At 43.1% G+C, this 23,046-nt stretch overlaps 1 protein-coding gene, 1 long non-coding RNA gene and 1 other non-coding gene across 3 annotated transcripts; 1 reads left to right on the top strand and 2 right to left on the bottom strand.

The window, feature by feature from the left end:
- Positions 1-6,863: 6,863 nt before the first annotated feature.
- LOC134311419 (uncharacterized) lies at positions 6,864-8,870 on the top strand. The gene is made up of 3 exons (XR_010011416.1): positions 6,864-7,247; positions 7,490-7,633; positions 8,733-8,870. It is a non-coding gene; the product is annotated as an uncharacterized LOC134311419 (long non-coding RNA).
- A 1,293-nt stretch (positions 8,871-10,163) lies between these two features.
- LOC134311850 (uncharacterized) lies at positions 10,164-15,493 on the bottom strand. The gene is made up of 2 exons (XM_062993505.1): positions 13,079-15,493; positions 10,164-10,211 (listed from the first exon to the last, which is right to left on the bottom strand). Exons 1-2 carry the CDS (start codon positions 15,491-15,493, stop codon positions 10,164-10,166), a joined length of 2,463 nt encoding a protein of 820 aa, XP_062849575.1.
- Positions 15,494-16,749: 1,256 nt separating this feature from the next.
- trnap-agg (transfer RNA proline (anticodon AGG)) lies at positions 16,750-16,821 on the bottom strand. The gene has a single exon. It is a non-coding gene; the product is annotated as a tRNA-Pro (tRNA).
- Between the last annotated feature and the right edge of the window lie 6,225 nt (positions 16,822-23,046).

Below are 23,046 nucleotides of genomic sequence, written 5' to 3'. Positions count from 1 at the left end.
TCTTAAAATGTCTTAAATTTAAATATCATTAATTAAGGTCTTATATTGTCTTAAATCTACCGTAAATTTGCTGTAGGTATTAAATTTTCGGATGGTGAGTTTAATGCAGATGGGAAAAACACAGTGGTAAAGCATCTAATAGTGTGTATTTGATTGATTAACTTTACAAAGAAGGTGTAGAAAATGAGAGCCCCCGCGCATAATCGTTTTACGGTACGTTTGCGACAGACGCCTGACGTCGGGCGGCGTGACATTTCGCGGTTGTCGAGGTGAGCGGTGATGCATGTAAGGATGGGAAAGTGCAAATTTAACGACAAATGGATGGAAGAGGATGTATTTAGGATGTGGCTGGCACCAGCCAAAAACAAAAATGAGGCAATGTGCAAATTCTGCAAAAAAACTTTTTCTTTAGGGACCATGGGGGTCAAAGCCGTCGAGTCGCACATGAAGGGAGGAAAGCACCTGCGGTATATGGCCGCAGCTAATAGCAAGCCCGGGCTAATCCCTGCATTGTTTGCAGCTCCACCTAATGTTGCAAGTTCAGACGCCACCTCTCAGTCGACTATTAAAAGCTTTGTTTCACCGCCAGAGACCCAGAAGGCAGAGGTAATGTGGGTTCTCCATACCGTAATGAGGCACAATTCATTTAAATCTAATGAGGAGATAAGTGAAGTCTTTGCTGCCATGTTCCCCGATTCCCAGCTTGCAAAGTCATTCAGCTGTGGTGAAAATAAAACTGCATATATCGCCAAATATGGCATTGCTTCGTTCATCAAGAAGGAGCTATCGCGCAGCGTTAGTGAGAAGCCGTATGTTATCATGTTTGACGAAAGCATGAATAAAACGACAAAGAATAAACAAATGGACCTTCATTTGCGGTTCTGGACTACTGATGATGAGACGGGCACACACCATGTCATCTCCCGCTACTATGGGTCGGAGTTTATGGGTCACTCGAGAGCCGAGGACATGTTGGGACATTTCAGTGTAAGTAACTTTACGACTGTGTTTGAAATTGTATACCATTGTTCTATTCGCAACACGTTAGCTCAGAGTTTAAGGGGTGTAACTGTTGGTAGATTTTGTTGAAATATGGCGTTTTGTGATTTTTTTTGGGTTGTTCAGACTGTTGGGCAAATCTAGCTAACAGCTGGTAACGTCAGCTGTCACTTGTTGCTATAGCAACTGTAAACATTCACCTAAGAGCTATAAAGAGTTCATCTCCATTTTTATTATTAAATATGTATTTTTTTTATTGATAGTGCGTTCAATGCACAATAACACATGACTTATGAATTAAATTGAATTTGAAAAACCTTGTTTTTTTGCGAATCTGCAAAGCACAATAAAAAGCAAGCTTTTTCATCAATAACAAATGGATTTTATCTGTTTTGCAAATTAACTCAGAATGCAGAATCAAGCCATGTTGTAAGTACAGATTAGAATTGTTGTATTTTAGCACAGAATACATGATTTTACCAGTTAGTGAACCTGTAGAAATAATAATACACACACAATTATTTTAATGTGTATGATGTATGAGTGTATGTATATATAAGCAAGAAATCGTTAAAATAACAAATAGTAGCAAAAGAATACTTGTGATTATCACAATTAAGATGTTCCTTACAAGAGGAACACAGAGAGCAGTGTGGTGGAGCCCAACTACAAATAATTGGAAGTTGTGGCCTTCACTCTGTAACGGTTTGTGGGCTAGACGGACAGGAGGGGCGGACACAAACGCGGAGATGTGTAAAAAAAACTATAATTTATTAATAATAAAGACAAGACAGGGTTAAACTGACAGAACAGGACTGAACAGGACTAAACAGACGAACAGGGCTAAACAGACTGAACAGGACGAAACAGACTGAACAGGACGAAACAGACTAACAGGACTAAACAGACTGACAGGACTGAACAGAACTAAACAGACTGGACAGGACTAAACAGACTGGACAGGACTAAACAAAGGCTAAACGGAGGCTAGTACACACAGGCTAACAAACAAGGACTAGGCTAACAGACAGGGGCTAAACAGGGACTAACCTAAACAAGCTAACCAAGCTACACAGGTAAACATGACTAAACAGGCTAGACAAGGACTAAACAGATGAAACATGGAATGAACAGAACTAAACAAGAACTAAACAGACTAGACAAGGCATGAACAGACTAAACAGGCTAACATAACAGGAACAGGCTAAACTGACCGACAGGAGCTAGGAGGAAGGTAAAACAGAGTTACCAGGGGCAAACAGACAGAATTACCAGGGGCAAACAGACAGAATTACCAGGGGCAAACTGACAGAATTACCAGGGGCAAACAGACAGAATTACCAGGGGCAAACAGACAGAATTACCAGGGGCAAACAGACAGAATTACCAGGGGCAAACAGACAGAGTTACACTCAATAGTCTCCAACCAGCCTTTCCCTGAGCCTCTCCTAAATAGTAGCAGCTGGGGCTAATTAGCCCCAGCTAACCAATCAGGAGAGGGAGGCTGGCTGGAGACTGGGGAGAGAAGGGCGTGGCACACTGGAGCACAGGATCACCCTGAGGCTCCAAGCGTGACAGTAGGCCCCTCCCCGAAGGCACGACTCCTGGCGTGCCCAAATACAAAAACAAAAACAAAAAGGAGGTCCTGGACCCTGAGGGGCAAATTTGAAGTCATTTAATATGCCTTGCGGTAGGCATGATAGGAGACCAGAAGCGCTGTCGGGGAGCGCTGACGAGAGTTCAAAAGCGCCGTCGGGGGGCGCCATCGTGGGAACAGAAGTACCATCGGGGGGCGCCAACACGGAAACAGGAGCGCCATCTGGGGGCGTCATCTCGGAAACAGGAGCGCCATCTGGGAGTGCCGACGAGGAAACAGAAGCACCTTCGAAGGCCACAAACTCTGGAACAGGAGCGCCATCAGGGGGCGCCAACTCTGGAACAGGAGTGCCGTCGGAGGACACCAACTCAGGAACAGAAGTGCCGTCGGAGGACACCAACTCAGGAACAGAAGTGCCGTCGGAGGACACCAACTCAGGAACAGAAGTGCCGTCGGAGAACAGGAGTGCCGTCGGAGGACACCAACTCAGGAACAGGAGTGCCGTCGGAGGACACCAACTCAGGAACAGAAGTGCCGTCGGAGGACACCAACTCTGGAACAGGAGTGCCGTCGGAGGACACCAACTCTGGAACAGGAGTGCCGTCGGAGGACACCAACTCAGGAACAGGAGTGCCGTCGGAGGACACCAACTCAGGAACAGAAGTGCCGTCGGAGGACACCAACTCAGGAACAGAAGTGCCGTCGGAGGACACCAACTCAGGAACAGAAGTGCCGTCGGAGGACACCAACTCAGGAACAGAAGTGCCGTCGGAGGACACCAACTCAGGAACAGAAGTGCCGTCGGAGGACACCAACTCGGGAACAGAAGTGCCGTCGGAGGACACCAACTCGGGAACAGAAGTGCCGTCGGAGGACACCAACTCGGGAACAGAAGTGCCGTCGGAGGACACCAACTCGGGAACAGAAGTGCCGTCGGAGGACACCAACTCGGGAACAGAAGTGCCGTCGGAGGACACCAACTCGGGAACAGAAGTGCCGTCGGAGGACACCAACTCGGGAACAGAAGTGCCGTCGGAGGACACCCACTCGGGTACAGGAGTGCCATCAGGGGGCACCAACTCGGGAACAGGAGCGGCATCGGGCTGCGCCAACTCTGGAACAGGAGCGCCATCGGGATGCGCCAACTCGGGAACATGAGCGCCATCGGGATGCGCCAACTCGGGAACAGGAGCGCCATCGGGATGCGCCAACTCGGGAACAGGAGCGCCATCGGGATGCGCCAACTCGGGAACAGGAGCGCCATCGGGATGCGCCAACTCGGGAACAGGAGCGCCATCGGGATGCGCCAACTCGGGAACAGGAGCGCCATCGGGATGCGCCAACTCAGGAACAGGAGCGCCATCGGGATGCGCCAACTCAGGAACAGGAGCGCCATCGGGATGCGCCAACTCAGGAACAGGAGCGCCATCGGGATGCGCCAACTCGGGAACAGAAATCAACTGCGGTGAGCCTGGCGAAGAGGCTTCGGGAGTCAGCTGCGGTGAGCCTGGCGAAGAGGCTTCGGGAGTCAGCTGCGGTGAGCCTGGCGAAGAGGCTTCGGGAGTCAGCTGCGGTGAGCCTGGCGAAGAGGCTTCGGGAGTCAGCTGCGGTGAGCCTGGCGAAGAGGCTTCGGGAGTCAGCTGCGGTGAGCCTGGCGAAGAGGCTTCGGGAGTCAGCTGCGGTGAGCCTGGCGAAGAGGCTTCGGGAGTCAGCTGCGGTGAGCCTGGCGAAGAGGCTTCGGAAGTCAGCTGCGGTGAGCCTGGCGAAGAGGCTTCGGGAGTCAGCTGCGGTGAGCCTGGCGAAGAGGCTTCGGGAGTCAGCTGCGGTGAGCCTGGCGAAGAGGCTTCGGGAGTCAGCTGCGGTGAGCCTGGCGAAGAGGCTTCGGGAGTCAGCTGCGTTGACCCTTGAGAAGAGGCATCCGGAGTCAGCTGCGTGGATCCTTGAGAAGAGGCGTCCGGAGTCAGCTGCGAGGACCCTGGCGAAGAGGCGTCCGGAGTCAGCTGCGAGGACCCTGGCGAAGAGGCGTCCGGAGTCAGCTGCGAGGACCCTGGCGAAGAGGCGTCCGGAGTCAGCTGCGAGGACCCTGGCGAAGAGGCGTCCGGAGTCAGCTGCGAGGACCCTGGCGAAGAGGCGTCCGGAGTCAGCTGCGAGGACCCTGGCGAAGAGGCGTCCGGAGTCAGCTGCGAGGACCCTGGCGAAGAGGCGTCCGGAGTCAGCTGCGAGGACCCTTGAGAAGCGTCTGAAGTCACTTGAGAAAACACTGGAGAAACGTCATTCAGCTGTGATGACCCTGGAGAGGCGTCCGAAATCAGCTGCGAAAATACTAGAGAAACATCACTCAGCTGTGAGGACCCTGGAAAGGCGTCCAAAGTCAGCTGCGAAAACACTAGAGAGGCGTCCAAAGTCAGCTGCTTGGACCCTTGAGAAGAGGCGTCAGAAGCCAGCTGTTTGGACCCTGGAGAAACTGGACTCAGCTGCGAAAACACTGAAGAGGCGTCCGAAATCAGCTGCTTGGACCCTGGATATGCGTCAGAAGCCAGCTGTTTGGACCCTGGAGAAACTGGACTCGGCTGTGAAAACACTGGAGAGGCGTCCGAAATCAGCTGCTTGGACCCTGGATATGCGTCAGAAGCCAGCTGTTTGGACCCTGGAGAAACTGGACTCAGCTGCGAAAACACTGGAGAGGCATCCGAAATCAGCTGCTTGGACCCTGGAGAGGCGTCAAAAGTCAGCTGTTTGGACCCTGGAGAAACTGGACTCAGCTGCGAAAACACTGGAGAGGCGTCCGGAATCAGCTGCTTGGACCCTGGAGAGGCGTCAAAACTCAGCTGTTTGGACCCTGGAGAAACTGGACTTGACTGCAAAAACACTGGAGAGGACTTGGAACTGTCACGAGCTTTATAATCGGGCACTGGCACCCGGACCACATCCTCAGTGGGCACTGGGGGAATTTTAACCTCCCCAGTGGGCACTGGATGCCGGGTATAAGCTGCAGTGGGCGCTTTGCTGTGTGAAACCTTGGCTCTCATGAGGCCCTCAAAATCCCTCACCGAGTTCAGCACAACTCCCCTGTCAGACCAAAGCTGCTTAGCCCACTCACGAGCAGCACCCCTCAGTCTAGACATCATAAATCGTACCTTGTCGATTTCAGTTGGCTGGGGGTCCAGAAGGTTCTGCAGGTAGAGCTGGCTCTGTAGAAGGAAGCCTTCAACACTATGGTTGCTTCCATCATAAGGAGCCGGCCTACTAAGCGGGAAGACCAGAGGAAATCTTATAGAGCCAAAGTCTGGGAATGAATAAACTAGCAACATCTCGCTGTGTCCTATTGGGGAGACTATTCTGTAACGGTTTGTGGGCTAGACGGACAGGAGGGGCGGACACAAACGCGGAGATGTGTAAAAAAAACTATAATTTATTAATAATAAAGACAAGACAGGGTTAAACTGACAGAACAGGACTGAACAGGACTAAACAGACGAACAGGGCTAAACAGACTGAACAGGACGAAACAGACTGAACAGGACGAAACAGACTAACAGGACTAAACAGACTGACAGGACTGAACAGAACTAAACAGACTGGACAGGACTAAACAGACTGGACAGGACTAAACAAAGGCTAAACGGAGGCTAGTACACACAGGCTAACAAACAAGGACTAGGCTAACAGACAGGGGCTAAACAGGGACTAACCTAAACAAGCTAACCAAGCTACACAGGTAAACATGACTAAACAGGCTAGACAAGGACTAAACAGATGAAACATGGAATGAACAGAACTAAACAAGAACTAAACAGACTAGACAAGGCATGAACAGACTAAACAGGCTAACATAACAGGAACAGGCTAAACTGACCGACAGGAGCTAGGAGGAAGGTAAAACAGAGTTACCAGGGGCAAACAGACAGAATTACCAGGGGCAAACAGACAGAATTACCAGGGGCAAACTGACAGAATTACCAGGGGCAAACAGACAGAATTACCAGGGGCAAACAGACAGAATTACCAGGGGCAAACAGACAGAATTACCAGGGGCAAACAGACAGAGTTACACTCAATAGTCTCCAACCAGCCTTTCCCTGAGCCTCTCCTAAATAGTAGCAGCTGGGGCTAATTAGCCCCAGCTAACCAATCAGGAGAGGGAGGCTGGCTGGAGACTGGGGAGAGAAGGGCGTGGCACACTGGAGCACAGGATCACCCTGAGGCTCCAAGCGTGACACACACAATGCACAACTCATTCAAGAAAGGCTTCACGGTTTGGCAAGTTGAAAAAGTTCTGAAAGCCCTGCACTACCTGTTTCATTATGCACCTGCAAGGAGGGAAGACTTTGTGTTATTGACCAAGTGTGATAGATTTCCTCTGCCATTTTGTGGACATCGCTGGCTGGAAAACCTTCCAGCAGTTGAGAGAGCCATTGAAATTTGGCCATATATTGTCTCCTATGTGGATCAGGTCAAAGCCAAGAAGCTCCCCAATCCAAGGTCATCATCGTATGACACCATCGCAGAAGCACGGATGGATCCCATTATCCTGGCAAAGTTGCACTTCTTCATGAGTATCTCAAGAACTTTTCAGCCATTTCTCACCAAGTACCAGACAGATGCCCCGATGATTCCCTTCTTAGGCAGAGATTTGGAGGATCTAATCAGGGTAGGCCTAATGACAGCTGAAAATGTATTAAAGGTTTAGTCATTTAAGCATCGTTACTTACAGAGGATATGAAAGATAAAACAAAGTAATGCATTTTCAGCATGTTGATGTTTGTAGAATATATTGTAAATACAGTAATACTTATTCAGATTTTGATTATTAATAATAATTACTATGCCTGTGCTATTCTGTTTTCCGAATCAGAATCAGAATACTTTATTGATCCCAGAGGGAAATTGCAGAGCCTTCTCAGGCGGTTTATAAAGCGAGATGTTCAGGTTGATGTTTCCCCAGTAAATCTGGTCAAGCTTGATGTGACAGACCAAAAATTTTGGGTCAGTCCAAAGCAAGTGGACATTGGCTTGGGAGCCACAGCTGCCCTCAAGGTACCAGTTATTATCTTGGATGACTTCAACAATGTGCTACATCAGCTGCAAGTAATTTGACTACTTAAGTATTTATTCTAAAACAACCAATAGATTAGATTAAGATTAGACATCAAGCAGTTGACTTATTCACAGGATTTGTAAAATGTTGTGTAGTGTAAGTTACACATAGGGAGAGTTTATTTGATGTTTCAGGTGACACATGACTTTTGTGCATTTGTCAGGGCATGTCAGGCAGTCAGGGTGGAAGTGAGCGTGATGTGTTACAGTTCATGCGAGACAGCCAGAGTGCTCTGTCAAAAATTTGTCAGAACATTCTATTGAAGTGCCCACTGAAGTACCCCACTGTCCGAAATATGCTGTGCCTGGACCCCCAAAAGATGCACACTGAACCAGACATGTGCTTGAAAAAAATGAAGGCCCTTGTCATGAAATTTGTGCAGGACAAGAAGTTGTCAGGAGGAGTCACAGCGGGTAACATCTGTAGACATATTAGAAATAAGAACAGTTACCTATGGTTTAGCAAAGGGAGTCTTTAGGCACCTTCTTTAAACCAGTGGTTTTAAAAGTGAACTCCAGGGGAATCATTTATTCTCACTATAATTCCATCAATAAATCACACAGTGACAGAATGTATGACAATTTTGGTCATAGGATTCATACACTTTTTGTAATAAGACCTCTAAAAGCAAAAATCTTAAAAGATGGGGATTTGTGGTCTAATTTGTGCCAGTTTCGGGGTCCTTGACATGAGAAAGCTTGAGAACCACTGCTCTAAATGTTATTGCATCTCTCCCTTCAATGTCGTTGACTAAGACAATATCTTATTTCAGTAAATAGCCATATTTTAGATGTCAAGTTATACTAGCCTATTACTTGCATCTTTTTAGTTGTATTTTATTTTATTGGAAATATAGCCTAGTAGGAGTTGTAACACATGTCTGTAGGCCTAATAAATGTTCTTGGACTTAGTTCAAATATAGTTGGAAATCTGAGATTCATTTTCCAGAGTATATTAAATATAAATCTCTTGTGATTTCCACAAAATATAATTTTAACTGGAAAATATACAAATGTGTTTGTCTTTATGTAAATGCAGGTGATAAGATTGCACAACAGTTTCAGAAGTTCCTGTTTAATGAGGCCAGAGGAGAGGAATTCATGGTCTTCAGTGCATTGGATGGGACATTGCGAGTTGACAGCTTCCTGCATAAGGCCATGAATGGATATGCAGAACTTTGGAGCTTTGTGGAAAAGCTACTGCATCTGTCCCATGGACAAGCGACTGTGGAGTGTGGATTCTCCATAAACAAGGAGGTGGCGATGTGCAATATGAACTAGGACACTATAGTCTCACAGAGACTGATCTGCGACTATGTGAGGATGTGTGGTGGAGTGGTCAAAGTGCCACTAACAAAAGAGCTGCTAAATGAATGTGCAACTTCACGCAACCGGTATAGGATCTTTTTGGAAGATGAGAGGAAGAAAAAGGAAAAGGCAAAACAGATGAACAAGAGAAAAGGGGCTGAAAATGAGCTTGAACAGCTACGCAAGAAAAGAAGAACAATCTTAACTGTGTGTGACACTCTAGAGAAGGAGGCAGATAGCCTTGCAGAGAAGGCTGAGAATACAGCTGGGACCAAGATGGCAGAGCTCATCACTAAATCCAACTCCATGAGAAAAAGATGCAAGGACAAGAGAGGGGAGTTGATGGACCTAGACCATGAAATTGAGAAGAGAGTGGCAGAGCTACGCTACATGTCTTGAAGAGAATCTTGACCTCTTGAATTTGACCTGTTCATTGGTTTCTCTCTAAGATTCATGTGATAACATTTTGTGTTGTTTTGCAAACAAGCTGTTTTGAGGACTTTTTTTTAGCTTATATTTACAACGCAGTATGCTTTACGTGTTATTTTATAATTCTGTATGGTTTCTACATGCAAGTCAGTGTGTTGTTTAATGTAATGCAGCTTATGTATCTTATGCTGGCTCTGTTCTGCATCACAATGGAACAAAATTGAAAAGATTGTTGATAACAATTAAGTTAAGTTTTGATTTCCAATGTGGGAGACAATAAATTGAATATTTTCTACCAAATAATTTTTTATGACATTTTTGGGTCTTAAATTATATGTATTGAGGTCTTAAAATGTCTTAAAAAGCCTTAAATTTTAAAACTTTTAAAATGGTGCAAGAACCCTGAATTAAATTAAAGCCCCTTGCTGTTTGGACTGAAGTGTTGCAGAACAATTTTCCACTGATGTTTTGCATTAACGAACGTTCATGGTGTCCAGTCTCCCTTATTATATATAAACACTGTTATGGGGATTCAAACAACCCCTAGAGGTTAGTTTGGAACCACTACTCGGGAAATCAAGCTCAGAAACAGAAATCAATGAAAGAGGGTTTTAATACCAGTACCCCAAACTACAATCAGCAATGTAACAAAATACTACAGCGTAAGTAAAGGAAGTTAATGTTCATAAGCACATAACACATGTCCAGACGAACGGAGTCGGTTCCAGGGCTTCTAAAACGTAAGTGTCCCAATCTCCAGTATCGCCTGGACCGCTCCCACCTGCAACAAACAGAATAAACACAGCCGAGGTAAAGGCTCAACAAAATAGGAACAGGGATCTACTAAGAATGCTCTAGTCCGACGACCTAACGAGACCAACTGGCAACAAGGATTCCCACACCACTTCTATATATAGTGCTCGTGATTAGACTACTTAAGCCCCGTGCACCAATAAGAAAAGAACAAAAGGTGTGGCTAAAACCCTCCACCAATGTGACCCCGTAACAAACACAGAGGAAAGATACCATTGATAGGGGGCAGCATGACACCTTGCACTGAACTTGGGTTACATTAAGATAATGGTAAAGTAATTGTACAATCATATATCATTTCAGTATTTTTCCACATATGATTTTGGAATAGATTCTTTCACTTCCGCTTCTGATCTTCTCTGATAAAAAATGCAAATGCTAAACAGATGTGTGTATGTATACAGTATCAGTCAGAAGTTAATTAACTAATATACATTGTGGAATTATGTTGCAAACAAAAATGTATATAATGTAATTAGATAGAATGTTTTTATCTATGTAAAAAAATACAGTGTATTCAGTTAAAATATTTAGTATGGCTGTGAGTGATTAATGTAGAGTTCTGCTTTTATTCCCCACTCATATCAATAGAAAATAGGAGGAGTTTGTATAGAACTGTAAAGTAGTAATCACCCCATCCTTCCTTCACTTCTCACAATACAAACATCATGTTCCTGTGTTCTCTTCTTCTCTTCTCAGCTATACAATGTAAGTGCATCTCATTATTTATGCTGTCACAGTACACAATGTGTTTCAGTTTTGCTGTTTGACTGTATTTATTTATTACATCACATATAACATATTTATCTCATTTGCAGGGAGGAGTTTGGCACAGTCAATAACATCACTGAATGATACATTAAATGCAGCAGTGGGTCACAGCATTGTTCTCTCTTGTAAATATCAGACTGCAACTAACCTGCATTGGTATCGTCAGTATCCTGGATCTACACCAGAGTTTATTGTTCTTATCAGTGCATATGAATCCTACAAGAGTTCCAGCATCTCTGGTTTATCAGCTACAGTTGATGGAACAAAAAACCTTGTGAATCTGAAGATCTCCTCTGCTGCAGTATCAGATTCTGCTCTGTACTACTGTGCCATGCAGCCCACAGTAACAGGAAACTCTACTACACTGTACAAAAACCAGTGTACACAGATCACAGACTGAGTATCACATGGTTTATTTTTTTAGATTCAGGACAGACTTATAAAGTCATATTATTTATATTAAATACAAAGATGTTTTTTACTGACCAACTTTGTAACATTTTCTAAGTACAAAAGTAATCAAATTCAGCATTTAAAAAAATGGGACACACTTAATACATTTTATACACTTTATTACACTTTACAATAATTTGGAAACTGAAAATACTAAAGCTACACTGTTATAGCACATACAGAATGAGGTCTGGAAAATCTTGCTAAAATAACCATGAACCTGCTGGGAAATGATGTCACCTAGATGGCAGCACGTCTCTCTCTAAAATCTCAATATACATTTTTGCATCAGTGGTACACCACACAATGGGTGGTATGAAAGCTTAATGCTATTGACTGTTGACTGTTGACTTTTGCACCTTTGCTGTAAACAGTCTAGATGTTTCTGTTTGTGTTTGACACAGAAAACTTCTGTGTTTTTACCTATAACATTTAAAAGTGGAGCAACATCCACTTTTTAAAATTAATAACAACTTTAAATCCAATTTATAGCAGCCAGTCCACCTGCACAATTTTGGGAAGTAACTCCCAGCCTATCAGCTGTGCCACCATGATGCCCTGTGGTAAAATAATATGCACATATGCTTAAACTACATACCCTAATTTTAAAAAGTTCAAACTAGATATGCTTGAGTAAAGTACACTTAAAGTACACTGGTTCCAGTCTGTGCTTTGCAGTGTGCATGTGCAACAAAGCATAGCGGGAGAACTTTCCAGACTCAGGATTAGCTGTTGGATTCAGAACTTTTTCTGAGGTAAGTTATTTAAGTTAATTACATTTTAGATATGGTTTCATAAGTCACAACTGCTTTTTTTGCACACGACAGTCTAATGCTAATAGTTAGTAATTAGCGTGGCTAGCTTGTGCTTGGTGGTGCTTGTGTGACCTTTTGTGTCTCGTTCCGGCCTCAATCACAGACACTGGTTGGTAGATGAAGGGCTTTTTTTATTTATCTGCAACGAGTTCAGCAACCACATAAAGTCAACAGAATGGTCAGCTAGCCAGCCCACAGCAGTGCTCACTCTATCTGCTGCGGCTGTTTACAGTTTTCTTTATATAATAAACAAAATTATCAAACCAATGATCGTATAGTATAATAATATACATATAGTTACATATATTATTAAATAATAATTAAAATACATATACATTATACATGTAATTCCATATTCATAAATATAATACATATTATAGCTCCTAATATCTATAGCTTCAAGTATATTATCTATTATAGCTTCTAATATCTATTATAGCAATCTAATATAGTTATTTTTATACTTATAATAACAATAATAAGTGATAAATGCATACCTCTATAGTTCTTATTACACATAAATATTGTTACCACACCATCCACAAAGTTGAATCAGTTCATCTGGACACAAGTTTGTTGTAGAGATACGTTTCGTCACTCAATCCGAATGACTTCTTCAGTCTGAGCTGGTGTTGAATACCCCAACCTTATATGCAGTTGATTTGCATAACGACCGATCACCGCCCATTGCATAACAATGGAACTGGTGATCAGGTCTATATGAAATTCACAATGACCATTAATTACAATGGTCATGTGTGTCTTTCACACATGATTGGGGTAAAGCTCCAATTACGGCGTTGTAAGATGGTGAGAGATGTACTCTGAGGCCCCCTCCCCGGTTCAGAGATGGTCGTTCCCTCTTCACGTAAATGGCCTCTTTGACTCCACGTTCAAACCAGCGTTCCTCCTTGTCAAGGATCTGCACATCTTCATCATTAAATGAGTGGCCGCTGGCTTGCAGGTGGGTGTAAACCGCAGAGTCCTGGCCAGAAGAGGTCGATCTTCTATGTTGGGCCATCCGTTTCGCCAGTGGCTGTTTAGTTTCCCCGATGTACAGTTCCCGACAATCCTCCCGGCACCTAACAGCATACACTACGTTACTCTGTTTGTGTCGAGGAACCCGGTCCTTAGGGTGAACTAATTTCTGGCGTAGCGTGTTCTGGGGTTTGAAAGCAACTGAAACACGGTGTTTGGAGAATATCCGTCTTAATTGTTCCGATACTCCCGCCACATACGGAATCACCACTGGTTTGCGTCTAGACCGCGGTTGTTCTTCTCCTCCCTTTGATCCACTGGAGCTGTGTTTGGGCGTTTTTCCCGCTTTTACGAATGCCCAGTTGGGATAACCACATTCACCCAGGGCCTTCTTGACATGAGATTTCTCTCTATCCTTGGCCGTAGTGTCTGTGGGGATGCTGTTTGCCCGGTGGTGCAGCGTCCTGATGACTCCTAGTTTGTGCTCCAGAGGATGATGGGAGTCAAACCTTAAGTACTGGTCCGTGTGTGTTGGTTTGCGGTAAACATTTACTTTCAACCGTCCCCCATCTTTACTAGCAATTTCACAGTCTAAGAAGGCTAAAACGTTGTCGCTTGCATCCTCCCTTGTGAACTTGATGTGTTTGTCCACTGAGTTGATGTGGTCCGTGAAATGTGGTACTTCCTCTGATTTTATTTTAACCCAGGTGTCGTCCACATATCTGAACCAATGACTCGGTGGTGTCCCTGAGTAGGTCCTTAGTGCCTTCTTTTCCACTTCCTCCATGTACAGGTTTGCAACAATAGGTGAGACAGGGGACCCCATAGCACACCCATGTTTCTGTTTGTAGAACTGTCCTCTGTACGAGAAGTAGGTGGACTGAAGACACAGTTCTAGGAGTGTGCACACCTGGTCCGTGGTAAGGGTGGTCCTCGTGCTCCGGGTGGGGTCGCCTTGTAGTTTCCTACGGACCACCTCCACTGCCTCAGCAACCGGAATGCACGTGAAGAGGGATGTAACATCATACGAGACCATTGTTTCCTCCGTCTCAATGATGACGCCCTTCACCTTGTCCACAAAGTCCATGGTGTTCTGAATGTGATGTTCCGTGCTACCTACCAACGGGTTGAGAATCGATGCTAGAAACTTAGAAATGTTATAAGTCACAGAGTTAATCATACAAACAATGGGTCGTAAAGGTACATCCTGTTTGTGTATCTTAGGTAACCCATACAGACTAGGAGTAGCCTCCCCCGGATATAATTTGTAATACAAAGCCCTGTCAATAGCATTGTTCTGTTCTAAAACTTTCAGACAATCTATCACCTTTTTCTTGTAGCTGCTACCTGGATCTTGTTTCAGCAGCTCATATGTGTTAGTGTCACTAAGTAACAACATCACTTTCTCATGATAGTCTATCTGGTTTAACAGAACAGTACATCTACCTTTGTCAGCAGGAAGTATGATGATGTTATTGTCCTTACTAAGTGTAGTAAGTGCATACCTCTCGTCTCTGCTGATGTTGGATGGCGGTGGCTTTGCATTACTCAGGCAAGCTGACACTTTCATCCGCAACTGTTCCGCTTCCAGGTCGGAGATGTTGTTGTTGCGGATTGCTGATTCTGTGGCTGTGATCAGTTCCACTAGTGGGACTTGCTTTGGTGTAACAGCGAAATTCAACCCCTTAGCCAAGATGTCTTTCTCTGCTTGTGTGAGTTGTCTGTCCGACAAGTTCTTCACCCACTTGTCCACATCACCAGCGTGTGTTTGCCCTTCATTCCTCTTTCGGCCATCCATGGTCTGTTGGTGTTTCTGTCCCGCAGCAAGCAAGTCAAACTTTTTTCGCTGCCTGGTTTTTGACTTTTCATGTTGTCCTAGACGAGCCTTCTGCGTGAAGTTAATCACCTGTTGGAGAGTGGGCTCATCTAGACGTGATGTAAGTCTTTGAACAATCTGCTCCTCTCTAGTTTTTAAGACATCGATTGTGAAGTTAGTTTGTCTCACCCGTTCATTCAATAGCTGGTTCTGTGCCTTCTGAATGATCTTGCTAGCTCGGTGACCTTTGACAGAAGATCTGAGTTGCAGGCTCTTAGGTGTGATCCTGCTCTGTCTGCATCTGATGTTAAATCGCAGGTGGTTCCTGTAGTCAGCCATCTTACGTGCCGTTTTCTCGTACTCTCGTACGAGTTTGAGGCAATCCTTGCCGAAGTGAGTCAGAATCTGTTGATGCATGCTCAATAATCCAGGTACACAAATCCACAAAGTTGAATCAGTTCATCTGGACACAAGTTTGTTGTAGAGATACGTTTCCGAAACGTACGTACCTGGATTATTGAGCATGCATCAACAGTTACCACACCATCCATGTTTGTATTTTTCCATGACAAAAAGTATAGTGAAATAAAAAGAACACTGCCGTCTTGTGGCGGACACAAAATACTATAATGGCGGCAAAGCCAAAACATTTTTACAACGTAAACTTAACAGTGACAAAATAAATAATACATTGTTTATGACAAAATAAACAAACCCACCTGCAACGAAGGCTAATCAGTAACTGAGCACGTGTGATTTACAAACTTTGATTAAAAGAGTGTAAAATAGCCTGTATTCACAACCAGCTCATGAATGTCAATCTACATATTGTTAATGAACAAAATATTGCAGAGCTGAACAGTTACTAGCTTAATAAAAGTATATATTTAAGAGTATTTCAGGAGCTTTGCTTAGACGAACTTACCCACAGCAGTGCTCAGTCTATCTGCTGCGGATCTCCCAGCATTCAATTAGCTTATTAGAAAAAGGTGCTGGCTATACACATAAACATGAGCATCTTTTAACACTGTTACATCAGCATGTGTCATTTTTGACCTCTTGCACCCAAAGTGAGAATCATACGAGACCAACGAGCCAGTGGGAACAAAAATCTTTGTGTTACTTTAATCATATTTAAAGCCAACAGTTTGGCAAACTGGTTTTAATTAGTCAACTGTAAAGACTTGGATTCTAACAAAAAAACCTCCCGAAATTTATCCAAGAATCACAAATCCTGGACAAACCTACTACAACTAAATGTTCTTTAAATTTACCCAAATATTACAGTAACCAAATAACTAAAGTTACAATTCTTTAGGTCATCTTAAATATATAATTAAATAAACTTTAATTTACATGTCATTGATTAGTTGGTTCAATTTGTGTTGTTTTTTAAATACAAACCAAAAAAAATAAAACAGATCTTGTCTAACAATTTAGTTCAGTGGCTTTTAGAATAACTCTGGCAGCATGATTTTATAAAGGTTTTTTTTGTTTGTTTTAATTGTACGAGGACAAAGTTTAAGCTAAAGGTTAGAATTTTAATAATGTGGCCTGGCATCCACGTAGAAAGCTGTTCAAGTTTTGCCATTTAATCGCCCTGTTTCATTTCCATTTGCACACTGGGATTAAAACCTGAAGAGGCAGTTGGTGAATTAAATGTGGGTAAACAAGGGCTCGTCTGGGATTTGAACCCGGGACCTCTCACACCCTAAGCGAGAATCATACCCCTAGACCAACGAGCCAACCTGGAAGAATGTCAGGGCATTTCTTTGACCTCTGTGGCTTAGCGTCAAAACCACTGGTTGCACTGGGAAGTGTATTCATGACAACACAGAATTCAATGCAGAGCTTCATTAAAGCATTTCTACCAGTTTAAGCATGAGGTGTCATTAAAGGCATGAAAGGTATTTGCATCCACATAAGCTTACCAAATTCTACCAGTGTATCAGCATGTGTCATTTTTGTTTGATCATTAGATTTTAACGGGACACTTGATACGTTTTTTGTATAGTTCAACGAAGCATTCAACTAAATGAGGGCTCGTCCGGGATTTGAACCCGGGACCACTCGCACCCAAAGCGAGAATCATACCCCTACGAGCCAGCATGAACAAGAGTCTTTGTGTTAGTTTGATCTGCGTGACTGACCGTACATGTGCTGACATGCGTATATTTGCTTCATAAGCAAATGCTTCATATTTGCTTCAGTGTAAATTAAGCAAGTGTTGAGAAGACAGAGTAAAAAGTAGTAATATCGTGACGACACATCCCCTGTTCTGACTTTTGTGTCTGACGTACTTTTTCCTGCTCTTGTAATTCACACAATAACTATTTTTCCTCTTTCACACCTGTGTTAATGTGACGTGACAATAAAGTGATTTGATTTTGATTTTATATATACAGTGTATCACAAAAGTGAGTACACCCCTCACATTTCTGCAGATATTTAAGTATATCTTTTCATGGGACAACACTGACAAAATGACACTTTGACACAATGAAAAGTAGTTTGTGTGCAGCTTATATAACAGTGTAAATTTATTCTTCCCTCAAAATAACTCAATATACAGCCATTAATGTCTAAACCACCGGCAACAAAAGTGAGTACACCCCTTAGTGAAAGTTCCTGAAGTGTCAATATTTTGTGTGGCCACCATTATTTCCCAGAACTGCCTTAACTCTCCTGGGCATGGAGTTTACCAGAGCTTCACAGGTTGCCACTGGAATGCTTTTCCACTCCTCCATGACGACATCACGGAGCTGGCGGATATTCGAGACTTTTCGCTCCTCCACCTTCCGCTTGAGGATGCCCCAAATATGTTCTATTGGGTTTAGGTCTGGAGACATGCTTGGCCAGTCCATCACCTTTACCCTCAGCCTCTTCAATAAAGCAGTGGTCGTCTTAGAGGTGTGTTTGGGGTCATTATCATGCTGGAACACTGCCCTGCGACCCAGTTTCCAGAGGGAGGGGATCATGCTCTGCTTCAGTATTTCACAGTACATATTGGAGTTCATGTGTCCCTCAATGAAATGTAACTCCCCAACACCTGCTGCACTCATGCAGCCCCAGACCATGGCATTCCCACCACCATGCTTGACTGTAGGCATGACACACTTATCTTTGTACTCCTCACCTGATTGCCGCCACACATGCTTGAGACCATCTGAACCAAACAAATTAATCTTGGTCTCATCAGACCATAGGACATGGTTCCAGTAATCCATGTCCTTTGTTGACATGTCTTCAGCAAACTGTTTGGGGGCTTTCTTGTGTAGAGGCTTCAGAAGAGGCTTCCTTCTGAGGTGACAGCCATGCAGACCAATTTGATGTAGTGTGCGGCGTATGGTCTGAGCACTGACAGGCTGACCCCCCACCTTTTCAATTTCTGCAGCAATGCTGACAGCACTCCTGCGCCTATCTTTCAAAGACAGCGGTTGGATGTGACGCTGAGCACGTGCACTCAGCTTCTTTGGACGACCAACGCGAGGTCTGTTCTGAGTGGACCCTGCTCTTTTAAAACGCTGGATGATCTTGGCCACTGTGCTGCAGCTCAGTTTCAGGGTGTTGGCAATCTTCTTGTAGCCTTGGCCATCTTCATGTAGCACAACAATTCATCTTTTAAGATCCTCAAAGAGTTCTTTGCCATGAGGTGCCATGTTGGAACTTTCAGTGACCAGTATGAGAGAGTGTGAGAGCTGTACTACTAAATTGAACACACCTGCTCCCTATGCACACCTGAGACCTAGTAACACTAACGAGTCACATGACATTTTGGAGGGAAAATGACAAGCAGTGCTCAATTTGGACATTTAGGGGTGTAGTCTCTTAGGGGTGTACTCACTTTTGTTGCCGGTGGTTTAGACATTAATGGCTGTATATTGAGTTATTTTGAGGGAAGAATAAATTTACACTGTTATATAAGCTGCACACAGACTACTTTTCATTGTGTCAAAGTGTCATTTTGTCAGTGTTGTCACATGAAAAGATATACTTAAATATCTGCAGAAATGTGAGGGGTGTACTCACTTTTGTGATACACTGTATATATATATATATATATATATATATATATATATATTACTGTGTAGGACTCAATTCTGTAATACAGGCATAACTAATCGTACATGTCACAGTGTAACTATTACTGGTGCTGGTCATAAAATTAGAATATCATGAAAAAGTAGATTTATTTCAGTAATTCCATTCAAAAAGTGAAACTTGTACATTATATTCATTCATTACACACAGACTGATATATTTCAAATGTTTATTTCTTTTAATGTTGATGATTACAACTGAAAGCTAATGAAAACCCCAAATTCAGTATGTCAGAAAATTAGAATATTGTGACAAGGTACAATATTGAAGACACCTGGTGCCACACTCTAATCAGCTAATTAACTCAAAACACCTGCAAAGGCCTTTAAATGGTCTCTCAGTCTAGTTCTGTAGGCTACACAATCATGGGGAAGACTGCTGACTTGACAGTTGTCCAAAAGACGACCATTGACACCTTGCACAAGGAGGGCAAGACACAAAAGGTCATTGCTAAAGAGGCTGGCTGTTCACAGAGCTCTGTGTCCAAGCACATTAAAAGAGAGGCGAAGGGAAGGAAAAAAAAGTGGTAGAAAAAAGTGTACAAGCAATAGGGATAACCGCACCCTGGAGAGGATTGAGAAACAAAACCCATTCAAAAATGTGGGGGAGATTCACAAAGAGTGGACTGCAGCTGGAGTCAGTGCTTCAAGAACCACCACGCACAGACGTATGCAAGACATGGGTTTCAGCTGTCGCATTCCTTGTGTCAAGCCACTCTTGAACAAGAGACAGCGTCAGAAGTGTCTCGCCTGGGCTAAAGACAAAAAGGACTGGACTGCTGCTGAGTGGTCCAAAGTTATGTTCTCTGATGAAAGTAAATTGTGCATTACCTTTGGAAATCAAGGTCCCAGAGTCTGGAGAAAGAGAGCAGAGGCACAGAATCCACGTTGCTTGAGGTCCAGTGTAAAGTTTCCACAGTCAGTGATGGTTTGGAGTGCCATGTCATCTGCTGGTGTTGGTCCACTGTGTTTTCTGAGGTCCAAGGTCAACGCAGCCGTCTACCAGGAAGTTTTAGAGCACTTCATGCTTCCTGCTGCTGACCAACTTTATGGAGATGCAGATTTCATTTTCCAACAGGACTTGGCACCTGCACACAGTGCCAAAGCTACCAGTACCTGGTTTAAGGACCATGGTATCCCTGTTCTTAATTGGCCAGCAAACTCGCCTGACCTTAACCCCATAGAAAATGTATGGGGTATTGTGAAGAGGAAGATGCGATATGCCAGACCCAACAATTCAGAAGGCCACTATCAGAGCAACCTGGGCTCTCATAACACCTGAGCAGTGCCACAGACTGATGGACTCCATGCCACGCCGCAATGCTGCAGTAATCCAGGCAAAAGGAGCCCCAACTAAGTATTGAGTGCTGTACATGCTCATACTTTTCATGTTCATACTTTTCAGTTGGCCAACATTTCTAAAAAAATTTTGTATTGGTCTTAAGTAATATTCTAATTTTCTGAGATACTGAATTTGGGGTTTTCATTAGTTGTCAGTTATAATCATCAACATTAAAAGAAATAAACATTTGAAATATATCAGTCTGTGTGTAATGAAAGAATATAATATACAAGTTTCACTTTTTGAATGGAATTACTGAAATAAATCAACTTTTTCATGATATTCTAATTTTATGACCAGCACCAGTACAACATTTAATGCATTTTAATCAGCTCACTTAGTTTGTTATCGGATATGAACCTCGCATATGAACATTGTTTACTGCAGAGTTAGTTCGTGCAATTGTATTCATTTTTGGATGTTTATTGGCTGAGAACAAGAAATACTTTAATACAAGAAAAATAAATAAATGAAGTCTCGGACGTCAGGCCGATCATCCAGTATATGACCACGGCGGTGTACAACGTCCAGTACGAAAATCGCTTCCCCATATTGTTTAATTTTTTGCAGATAGAGCAAATATGTGCACGTCAAATATACAAACACAAAAGTCAGAACTACAGGAGATGCGTTGTTACGTTATTATTACTTTTTCAACACTTGTGCTTGATTTACACTGTTTATATATGAAGTAAATATATGCATGTCAGCACAGTTATCCCACCCCCGGATAACTGATCAGTTGTAGAACAGCTGAATTTTTTTTTTTCTGCACACAGATGTAGAAAGGAAAGTAAACACATGATGGCAGACTCCCATCTACATTTTACTAAACACTGTAACAGAGCTGCACTGTTGGAAAGAGAAGCTGAATAAAGGAAGTGATTCAAACATGTATAAGAATGATAACAGGCTTTAAGCTGCACCAGTCTGCAGTTCAGTCATGGCATTGCTTGGATTTGTTTCCCTTCTTTCAGTCATTTTAGGTGAGAAATACTATTATATCTAATGTATTTTTAATAATCTAATGCTTTTATTTGTTTTTAATTAAATGACATTTATTTTCCTTTTTTTACAATTGATACCTCTGCACAGACTATTACATCAGTTTCTACCACTGAAGACACTTTCTTGGAGGGAAACTCTGTTACTTTATCCTGTAATTACAGTGGATCAGGAAATGATAACCTGCTGTGGTATCGTCAGTTCTCCACATTCAGACCAGAGTTCATTATTCTGGTTGCTGAATATCAAAAAGAAGCTACAGGTTCTAAGTTTTCTGCAAAGATAAATGAAGATAAAAATCGAGTGGATCTGATCATCTCCTCTGCTGCAGTATCAGATTCTGCTCTCTACTACTGTGCTCTGCGGCCCACAGTGACAGGAAATCCAACACTGTATTCCCTGATAGTATAACTGACTCATTAAAATTATTCTATCTTTACTCAAAACATGCAAAATAGTTCAAACAGCTTAAAACATTTAAGTCCATACAACGAAATGGCCAGTTTTAATTCAAAAAAACTTAAAATTTTTAAGTAAAAGTAACCTTTAAACGCAATGATTTTAATTTAATATTTAACAAGCGTCTGACGTAATACGTTACTCTTTTGCTATTGGTTAAAACCATCTAATTAGCATATTGTGATTTTTGAGCAAAATGGTGGATTCAACTGCAGGTGCAAGAAAACAAGTTTCTTATTAATAGTTTAATACAACACAGCATTTACTCTCTAAACCGTGGTCCACAGACATTCAGTTTGTGTTAGTGCTCTGCTTTGATTGCGATAAAGTACAAGTTTGTTTTATTTAAGAACTCTTTTGAATAGCGCGCGCGTTTGTGAGTCGTTATCCGCGCGCTTAATTAACGGTCGGACCTGAAAGGGACGGAGGAGATCCTGAATATGCAAAGTGAGCCCCTGCTATCGAATTATCCAGATTCCACACATCTGCTATTTATTCTTCTTACGGTGACCGTTCTCCTGTTGCTTGGAACATTAATCTGGTAAGTTTTCTCTCAGTTCTTTTGAAGTCAATTACAACTCTGCTGAGTGTAGTTAAGTGTAGTTCTTGGTAGTTGCTAATGTTTGCAGTTCAGAGTTTATTTTATCCGTAAGTCGTGACAAGGAACAGCTCATAAAATGTAAATTTACATTAATTTGGACCTTTTTGTAACTTTGTCTGAACCTGAGTGTCACGCATGACTACGATTCCCAGAGTGCAGTAGATGAACGTACGGAACTGTTGACATGCGCTGAATACCAGACGGACGCATTTCAGCGACCCCCCTCTCCTGAGTTCTAGTCACACACCTGTGTGCACTTGGCCAATTAAGAATGTTATTTAAGGCAGCACAATCTGTTACCAGATTGCGAAGTATTGCCAATTCTTGTGGTATACCGAGCGTTTCTGATAGTTCTGATAGTCTTTATCGTGTATGACCCTTTTCTTACCGTTTTTGGATATCGCTTTTTGGATTCTCCTTGGCTTGTTTATTTCGGCATCGGACTTTTGTATTCGTTTTTTGA

The sequence above is a fragment of the Trichomycterus rosablanca genome, chromosome 4 (assembly GCF_030014385.1).
Source record: "Trichomycterus rosablanca isolate fTriRos1 chromosome 4, fTriRos1.hap1, whole genome shotgun sequence".
Taxonomy (NCBI): Eukaryota; Metazoa; Chordata; class Actinopteri; order Siluriformes; family Trichomycteridae; genus Trichomycterus; species Trichomycterus rosablanca.
This window is presented reverse-complemented; position numbering and strand designations above follow the sequence as displayed.

Coding starts and splice junctions, on each gene's coding strand:
- LOC134311850 (XM_062993505.1), bottom strand. CDS start 15,493: ATGCATCAACAGATTCTGACTCACTTCGGCAAGGATTGCCTCAAACTC. Junction 10,212..13,078: donor TCTCACCATCTTACAACGCC/GTAATTGGAGCT, acceptor TGTTTGTTGCAG/GTGGGAGCGGTCCAGGCGAT.